General features: G+C 42.9%; 2 protein-coding genes and 1 pseudogene across 2 annotated transcripts; all 3 read left to right on the top strand.

The window, feature by feature from the left end:
• Nucleotides 1–398: 398 nt before the first annotated feature.
• tektl1 (tektin like 1) lies at nucleotides 399–4,907 on the top strand. Its single transcript, XM_068735929.1, is given in 9 exon segments — nucleotides 399–692; nucleotides 1,270–1,554; nucleotides 2,048–2,152; nucleotides 2,834–2,984; nucleotides 3,324–3,407; nucleotides 3,410–3,489; nucleotides 3,597–3,692; nucleotides 3,792–3,905; nucleotides 4,608–4,907. Coding segments are annotated over 9 exon segments (1,437 nt in total). The 3' UTR covers nucleotides 4,836–4,907.
• A 1,069-nt stretch (nucleotides 4,908–5,976) lies between these two features.
• LOC137891360 (sperm acrosome membrane-associated protein 4-like) lies at nucleotides 5,977–7,077 on the top strand. The gene is made up of 3 exons (XM_068735931.1): nucleotides 5,977–6,028; nucleotides 6,521–6,640; nucleotides 6,793–7,077. The coding sequence occupies exons 1-3, from the start codon at nucleotides 5,977–5,979 to the stop codon at nucleotides 6,996–6,998; spliced, it is 378 nt and encodes a 125-aa protein (XP_068592032.1). The 3' UTR covers nucleotides 6,999–7,077.
• Nucleotides 7,078–8,490: 1,413 nt separating this feature from the next.
• LOC137891022 (zona pellucida sperm-binding protein 3-like) overlaps nucleotides 8,491–9,194 on the top strand; it is a 3,174-nt pseudogene continuing 2,470 nt past the window's right edge.

Here is a 9,194-nt window from a genome sequence, read left to right on the forward strand (position 1 = left end):
GTCTTTAAAAAGAGTTTCATTTGACAGGCTTTTAACTTTGACTTTTCATTAAAAAAAACATATTTTCTAGTTAATTGCATGTTCGGAGAGTTTCTATAGATTCGACCTGTACACGTGCTTCAACTCTGAATCACGTGACATGTCTATGGGGACAATGAATGGGGATTTGACAGTAAGAGCCTGTTGAGTGACATCTCCCCCCCCCCGTCTTCTCCTCTCTATCCAATCACCTAATAGCTTTGAGTTTCTAGTTACTTCAGGAACCGTTGCTATGGAGCTCATACCTCAACAGTTCTCACTCCGGATGCTTCACAGTAGATGCATGCTATTAATTAGAAGGAGTAATCCTATTCAGAGAGACAACAGCTGACATTAAACAGGGAAGTGGATGTGAAGGAATGCAGGTCCAGTCGATGCCCCTCGGTTCCGTCACCATCGGGCCGGAGTCTTGGCGCGATGGAACGGTCCGCTCCATCCGGCGGGCGGAGCGCCTGGTGCGGCAGACTCGAGCCGGTCGGCCCGGGACTTGCAGCTTTTCCCGGAGCTGCAGCGCCACCGCCGGGTTCACCCCGAAGCGCACGGAGGGCGCAACGGAAACGACGGAAGATAAGATCACAGCGCAGGAATGCGGAGAGAGTCGTGACTGCGTCTGCGAAAACAAGATGCAAAGACCGAAAACCGCAGGAGCGACGGTGAGAAAGCACAGCGAACACTGGGGACAGGGAGACCTTCACTGATCTGACTCAGTTGGGATAAAGTCATGTTTTCAAATGGAGAAGTTACATAAAGAATCTATACCACAGTACAAAGTAACTCACAAGTAGCCTAAAAGTTCTGCATTGAGAAGACTAAGTGAGAAGCCTATTCTCAGCAACATATAGGAAGTAGGCTATCACAAGTAAAGGCCCATTCATTATACAGAAAGGCTTTATTCAGATACTATTATTTAGATAGTGTTAAAGTACATTCATTACATTGTTTATTACAGATGCATTAACATAGTTGAGTCTATAATCATATTTTAGAGACTGTTTATGTGTTTTGTAAATACAAATCTTAATCTGTAAAGTAACTATTTGTTAAATAGATTTAAAGTTGTAAAAAGCACGAATAGAAGCATAAAGTTTCATAAAACACTGAATGAAATACTCAAGTCAAGTACTAGTACCTCAGAATTGTACTTAAGCATGGTGTTTGAGTAATTGTGTTTGATAACTTTCCATCACTCACTCAGACGTTTAGAAATCGTCATCTAACCTTCTTCTGAAGTTCCCTAGTGGCTCCCAAAGAAAGTCTGTGGCCCCGTTCCCGCCGAGCAGCCTGCGTGAGCGGTGCGCAGGGGCCAGTGTGGCCGTGGCCTCCGAGTACATGCGGAGGGTGCGGGAGGTGGAGGGCCAGCTGCGCAGGCAGGCCGGCCGGGCGACCCAGGAGGGCGTCAAGCTGGAGAGGGAGAGGGGTCACCTGGAGAGGATGCTGCGCAGCCTCAGGACCGATCTGACCGTCAACAGGAGGAGCTCGGAGGGGAGGACCAGGAGGCCGTCCACTGCTGAGACCGTTGAGTTTACTCTCGCCTCTTTGCCCTACACCGTGCTGTGTTCTTTGGGCAATAGTGTGATGAATACAGTCATATAACCAGACGATCCACAAGGAGGACACTGAATCATGTATCGAGGCTCAAGTTGTCTGACATTTGCACAGATCTTAAATATTTGAACTTTTGGTCTCAATCACTGTAGATTTTGGACTTTTTTATGTTTATCTAAGGATAAAAATAATATATTTATGATTTAATTCTAAATAAATCGATAATTTAGCCAATTCTCAGTTTATTTTTTGCGCCTCACACATTATCATTACTTATCTTATTCAGACCAAAGTACTGCTGATATCGAATCATTTTTAAATCGTTCCGTTTTCACTGCCATTCCAGCTCAGTCCAGCACCAGACGTGGTGTAAGTGATACGACAGGCGGGTTAATTGATTGAGCTCTGCATTGGGAGCTTAAAGAGAGGAGATGTGTTTGCTGACAGGTCCGCTCTGTTGCAGGAGAGGGACGGTGCTGATTACTTGTTGTTGTGTGAGAGAAGAGAGCTGGCCCAGTTGAAACAGGATCTGGAGGGAGCGCTGAGAAACACACTGACCCAGCTACAGGTGATTTACAACGTCACTGTTCTGTATGCATCAGTTGACTCATCCCCCCCCCCCCCCCCCCCCCCCCCCCCCCCCCCCCACTGTGTCTCTGTTCCTCTTGCCCTTCCATGTGATTTACTGGCAGTGATGGGGGGAAAAAGAACGCTGCCAAAGCCTTCACGCACCAATAACCTCCTGAAGTTTCCTTTTGAACAGAGATCAAATTATATGAATGCAAAGTAAAATCAATTCTAGTGCGTACCTGCCAAGACCTATTATGATAATGTCATTCACTCTTACAATAAAGCCCTCTTCATAAGAAAACAGTTCAACAAGCTACATAGAAAATATAAGTTGCACAGTGAAAAAGACTTCAAAAGGAACTTGGAGTGAATCTTCCAACCAGGAAGCCAAACACAAAATCAGCTCAACAGGTTTCCCACTGGCAGTCAACTATCTAATCAACATTTGTTCTGGAGATGAAACAATTCATTGGCAACTATTGTGATAATTGATAAATCATTTGAGTAATTTTTTCAAAGGAAAACAATTAAACATCTTCTAGTTTCAGCTTTTTCAGTGTGAGAATGTGCTGCTTTTCCTTTTCTTACATAATTGGCAGATGAATCAATAATGGAAATAACCGTTAGCTGCAGCCCTAGTGTGTCCTTCTTATATGTCCCCCTGCTCTGTGTCTTCCAGGCCCTGGGTCGCAGCAGCAGACAGCTGCTGGACTGTGCCGGTGAGAGGGCTCGTGTGCTGGAGCTGCTGCCTCACAGAGGCTCCGCTGGAGGACACGGCCGGGCTGCTCCGACCTTCAACAGAATAGACCCGGTCAGCCCCTTCACTCCAGGTACGCTCAGGACATGAAGCCAAACGGTGTCAATCCCTGCAGGCAATGGTGCTGCTGCTGCAGCAGCTCTCAAGGAGAAGAGACTAATTACTCAACGCAAGACAAAAAAAAGGAGATTCATTTTTAAACACATCCAGTGGAGATTTTAGCCAACTGGAAAACATCACAGACTTAAAACTTTAACAGACAAACATATTTTTATTAAAATAGATACCAACGGATCTTTGTCAGGTCAAAATTGCAATTTGAGATTATTTGTTAAAAACTCACTATTCTTGTCCACCATAACTCGTTTAAATAAAACATAATATTTTAGATCACTGACTTATCTTCTTGCAGAATGTAAACAGGTTTTAGAGTCGTCCACGTCGACAGTCAACCAGTCACAGCTGCTGAGGGGAAACATCAGACAGATGCTAACCAGTGCATCACCAGGCAGACAGCTGCTCACCGCACCGTCAACGATGGCCTGGTGAAGAAAATTGCAGAGACAATCAGTCTGCAGGTAGACACAAATATAACGTGTTACACATCTTTGCATGCAATCCAAAAATACTCTTGACACCATTTTAGTATCAGAGTAATATTTCCATTTCATTCTGTCTTTTGTAGCAAAACCTGACTTTGATGTCTGCAGCCACCAGGCAGGCCATGTTTCGCAAGCAGAGGGAAATGAACTGTATTCGTCACAGCCACGGCAGAGTGCAGGTCAGTTGGTGTGTATGTGGAACAGGATCAGTGAATGTATTGGAGATTCAGAGACAATGTGCAGAAGGTGAAGTTGTCCTTGTTATTGTGTGTTTACAGGGTCCGGAGTACAGCGGTGACATACAGGCCAGAGAGAAACTCAACAGGCCTCTGGTGCAGGTTTATCAGAGACATCCAGGGACACACTTACCTGAGGCTGCTTACCTCGTACAGGTGTTTAGTCCTACCAACATATCTATCCATATACGTGCAAACACACTCATAAATGATGGGGATAGAAATGTGGCTACCACCCTCCTCTTCATATTCATTAAGGGGGTTTGAGTTGTTGATTAGTACAGCTCCAGTTTATTTTTTCACAAGCTGCCGACCTACAAGTTGTTGTTATACGATTTATTACTGAAGTTTTAATTGGTTGTTTATTAAGCATTTGTGAAGCTGTTAACTACAAGTTAGAAATGATAAAGATTGCCTTTTGAGAAAGTGGTGCCGGAATTTGAAACAGTCAGTTTTCTGAGAAAAAGGGAAATATTATACGTCAGCTTGCACTCGCACCTCTACAGACAACAATCTAAACCAAACCAAAACCGGGACTTGTCTCTTGATACTGCCTCAACACATTATAAGTCAGGTGAACACTGACCTGAATACAGGAAATAACAGTAAACAAACATTCTTATCTTGAACTTAGCTAGACGTTGTCTTTCCTATACAATAGGAGGAGTTTCTCACCTCATGTGTGAAAATAAAGACAAACACAAAAACATGCACGGCAGATGTTCACACCATATATTTAAAAAAAAAAAGAAGTACATAGCTACTCAGTGGTCGAACACTAATCGGTCCTTTTGTCCGCCTGCTGAGTGTCTCAAACAAACCAAACCGGGCTAAATGTGTTTCCTGTGTGTGTCTCAGGGCAGTGCAGTGCTGAGGCGATGTCTAACGTCCTGTGAGGGTGAGCTGGCCGGACTGCAGCGCACCTGTCTGCAGCTGCTGGACGACCAGCACGGCAAGAGAGGAGCGGCTCAGGTGGATGCTGCTGTCGTCCGCATGAGGCGTCAGCAGGTCGACAGGCGAGCCGTGGCCTCTGTCCTCCAGCAGGGGGCGGGCAGAAGCCGACCCCTCATGTCTTGTGCTCAGTAGGGCTGCAGCCAACGTAGTCAAGTAGAGAGACGTGAGCTCTGTGTGTTGTGGGAAATGAGGAGCAGTCATGTGCAAAATGTACGGGTTCAAGATGAGTAAAATGTGATGCACTGCAAAGAGTGTGAGACTCTTCTGTTGACATCAGAGGTCGGAGGATTCTTCTCAGGTAACTTAAGTAAGCTTTGACTAATGACCCGTGCTTGTATGGGACAAAATCGTCCCTGCTGTGGCAGAAACCAGCCAACTGTTATTTCAGTGTTTAAAGAAATGGCAACATTTTATTTGCCATTTCATTGTGGTCTAATTTGGTTATCTTTACCGCAATAAAACATGACCATGATAGGAACAATGGCCTTCTATACGGTTAAAATAGAACCAGAAAAGAAGTAGTGTCTAATAGGATTATCTTATCTAACAAGATTATCAGATTTTTTCACTAAAACACATTTATTTACTTATCAAAACAAAAGTATTACCGTTTATTTGAAGATATAAACTGAAAACTTGCCTCTTTGTGAACAAAAGCAGCCTGTGAATTTAACATCCTTTCCAGACATTCTCAGATATCTCGTCATGGGACTGCATGTCACTTGACGGCAGCCCTCCTTCCAAACTCAACGTCTTTCATTAACAAATAGAGCTGATTTAATAAACCTGCCCCCGCTTTACCAGAGTGCACGCCACATGTCTTGTATCGGTAACATACACATGACATAAGTGAACATCTAAACTAGAGTGCAGTTCCCTCACAGAGCCCTATTGATTCTCTCAAATCTGAATGGGGCTATTCTCTGCTGGACTGAGCGCTGTAAAGTCATGACTGTCGCCAGGAACCTAACAGCCTAATTGAATGAGAGGTTTGGGTGTGGAGGTTCTTGGAGTCCCACAGATATCAAGAGAAACCAGAGGAGATTTACCTTCAGATCTCTGCAGCTGGGCCGGCAGAGGAAGCTCAGAAAGCCTGGAGAACAACTCGGAAACTGACTTAAATCCATAAAGATGGATCATTTAACAGATTTCTTGTGTTTGGGATGAAAACTGCTGGTTTATTCTAGAACATAACAAGAAAGAGTCAACGTTAAAGGACTGAAAATTCAAGCTGCAAGCATATTTTCTCCCTGTGAGACAGAAACGCTCAATAATGTCGGAGATGGTTTGCTCTCTGCTTCTCCTTTGTTTACTTCCTGCTGTGGGTAAGTGAACAATTACAAGTGTGTGTGTGTGTGTGTGTGTGTGTGTGTGTGTGTGTGTGTGTGTGTGTGTGTGTGTGTGTGTGTGTGTGTGTGTGTGTGTGTGTGTGTGTTTATGCGTTTGCTTGTGTGTACGTATGCTCCGGACATGCATGCTATTGCCAACAGAAATACTTTAGCTTTTGCAGCAATAGCAAATAGTCGGGCTGCAACTAACGATTATTTGCGAGGCGATTCATTCTGGAATTATTTTCTCAATCAACTGATTAACTGTGCCGTTTATAAGTCGTAACTAAATAGAACCAATTTTGTCCAAGGTGATGTCTTCAAATGCATCATCTTACTATGATAGAAGACAAGGAAACCCATTACCACTGATAATAATGGTATAATATGTTTTGAGCTCATAACTTGAGGATTTAAATTCAGAGCAACGGATCGTACAGTTTAAAATTGATCATGTCAAAACTAAATAACAACACTTCTGTCCTTCAGCTCCCCTCTTCTGTTACACCTGCGTGTTCCCTACCATCTCACCTCTGGACTGCATCAGGTTCCCTCTCAGGTGTCCACCCGGGCAGGTCTGTCTGTCCAGCCGAGCTGTGGGCGAGAAAGGTGAGAGCGCCTCAAGTCACTGAACAAAATTCAAATGAATCAAAACTGAGAAAAAGAACCGAGACATGTGCTTTTTTTTTTTTTTTTTTTTTGGAGCGAGCGTCTGTGCGAGTCTCTCCTAAACTGATGTTTCTGATGGGTTTTTTTTAAAGGAGACTTCCGTGTGGTGTTGTATGAGAAGAGCTGCGTCCGGCCCTCCCTGTGTGGAGTCACGGGAGAAAAACACACCATGGGACTCAACTTCACCTTCACCAATGAATGCTGCAACACACACCTGTGCAACGATGCTGCAGCACCTGCTACCTCTTACTGGACCGGCACATTACTCACACTTCTTATTTCATACTCAGTTTGGTGAATTGAAAAGTATGTGGAAGAGACTAGTCTGACACGCATGAAGTGGAGTCTACCTTCTAATGGACTGACATTGTGCTCAATTCTTTAAGTGCACTAATCTCTGCGAAACCAAAGATACACTGTTACAAAAGATACCGCATTACGAGCTCCGCCATGTGGTCTGAAATGGTGTATTATTTTACTAACATTGGACATTAACACGGCTAACAGCCATATTTAGCATGATGAAAATGATTTTGCGAGGGCTTTAGCACGGGATTCTGTTGCTGACACAAGAGTACAGACACAGAAAGTTCGCAAACAGAGTGAATTTTCTCCGTATTTGTCGGTCTGAAAAATGCATTTCAGTGTCAGAATGTCAAAATGGGTCCAAACTCTACTTGTGTGACTATTAATAAACGTTCACTTCTTCCATGGGAGTTAGCAGACTCTGGTCCTGTCTCCTTAAGAGTGATGGTGAAACCCACGTAACACAGAAACAGGAACCTGTCTCGGTGCTCCGTCTCCTTTCTGAACTGTTTGTGAGATGGACAAAATAGATCTATTTTAATGTTTAGCTTGTGTTCCCACGATTTATAATTTCAGTCAAACGAAGAAAATGAATACCCCCATCCACTTATCAGTCAACTGTCACAAATATGTATGCAAAGAGATGGAGGTGCTTATTCTATCAGTGCTGACTGACTATTTTGGACAAGCAAAGTAGGAGAGGCAAATACAAGACATATTGTGAATTAAATGCCAATTAATTGTTTAAAACAATATACCTTATATTAAAGATAAGTTGAGAAATACATTTACATTTTCCCTATCATCGCACTATACAGGAGTAAGAAGATGGAGTCTTATTATGTTGCATACTTGCCTGAAAATGTAAGAACATTGCCATGCTGTTTATTAGTAATGTTATTTATATTTTTGACAGAATTGTATAAGAAATAATGTTTGGACCTAACTTTTTTATTTTTTTATTTTGATCATGTCATATTTGTATTATAATTAAGTCATCATCTAACTCTTTAAATAATCCAATAAACCATGAGAAGTTAACTTCATCCCATTAGACTTTTCAAGAGGGATACATTCCACATTAATGTTATAATCTGTTATAATCTTTTAAATGTCCCAGTGATCTCACCGGAAATTGGCTCCCCTGATTAGAAAGGAGCCGTCACTTAGGTTAGTACTTCCTCTTGTGCTTTTCTTGATATAAAATGGGTTTTAAATGGTTTATAAAGTACAATAGAATTAACCTATTTCCATTTTAGTCGTTACACAATTGGAGGTAGGATAAATCATAGGTTTATACGAACAATATACCTATAAGTTGGACAACTTGTCGAGTCAAGTTTGTTTCTCACCGGTGTGTGTCGCCATTCAGTTTCCGTTTGCTTGCTCTTCTTCACCAGGTGCTGTTGATTAGGCCCCAAACTAAGGAGAACGTCATCAGCGATAGTACTCTTCAGACAAGGTTGAATTGTTAAAATAAAACATCAGACTTACCGCATGGTTTACCCATTACTGCTGTTCATGCTGCCGCTGTTGTCCTCCACCGATGGAGGAACACCGCCGACGTTCGAGGCATTCAAACAAACGACCCAGGTGGTGAGAGAGGTTTCCCGGGGGGACACACCGACTCTGCCGTACGGGGAACCCTGCTCCAGGTTCGGGCTAACACCAGTCCGCCCAGAGCTTCGGGTGTTTCCGTGAGCACTTCGTGCGAGCTCAACAAGATGCTCGTGCAGGTGCGGAGGAGCATTTTAGGCACCGGTGAGCCGGACTCTCAAGTCAAACTGGGGACATGCCAAGCCAGTAAATCCACGAGGGATTACCTTTATTTTGAATACGACGTTGGCATGTGTGGAACCAAACGCTCGGTGAGCTTTAACAACAGCCTAATGTCTTCCGCTGTGCTAAAAGATGTTAGCCATGATAAACGAGGTGGCTGCAGGGGGCAGCAATCTCGGTCTGTTTGGTGGTTTATATGATGGAATAATAATAATAATAATAATAATAATAATAATAATAATAACTATATATATATATATATATATATATATATATATATATATATATATATATATATATATATATAGCACATTTTTAAAAGCAGAGTCGTGTTAAAGGAAGGATACATTTCCGCTGTTTTTATTTGTTTGCAGATAATTAATAACCAGGTGGCCTATTCAAACATGCT

The sequence above is a fragment of the Cebidichthys violaceus genome, unplaced genomic scaffold (assembly GCF_023349555.1).
Source record: "Cebidichthys violaceus isolate CVI_PGR_0920_01 unplaced genomic scaffold, fCebVio1.0.p SCAF_7, whole genome shotgun sequence".
Taxonomy (NCBI): Eukaryota; Metazoa; Chordata; class Actinopteri; order Perciformes; family Stichaeidae; genus Cebidichthys; species Cebidichthys violaceus.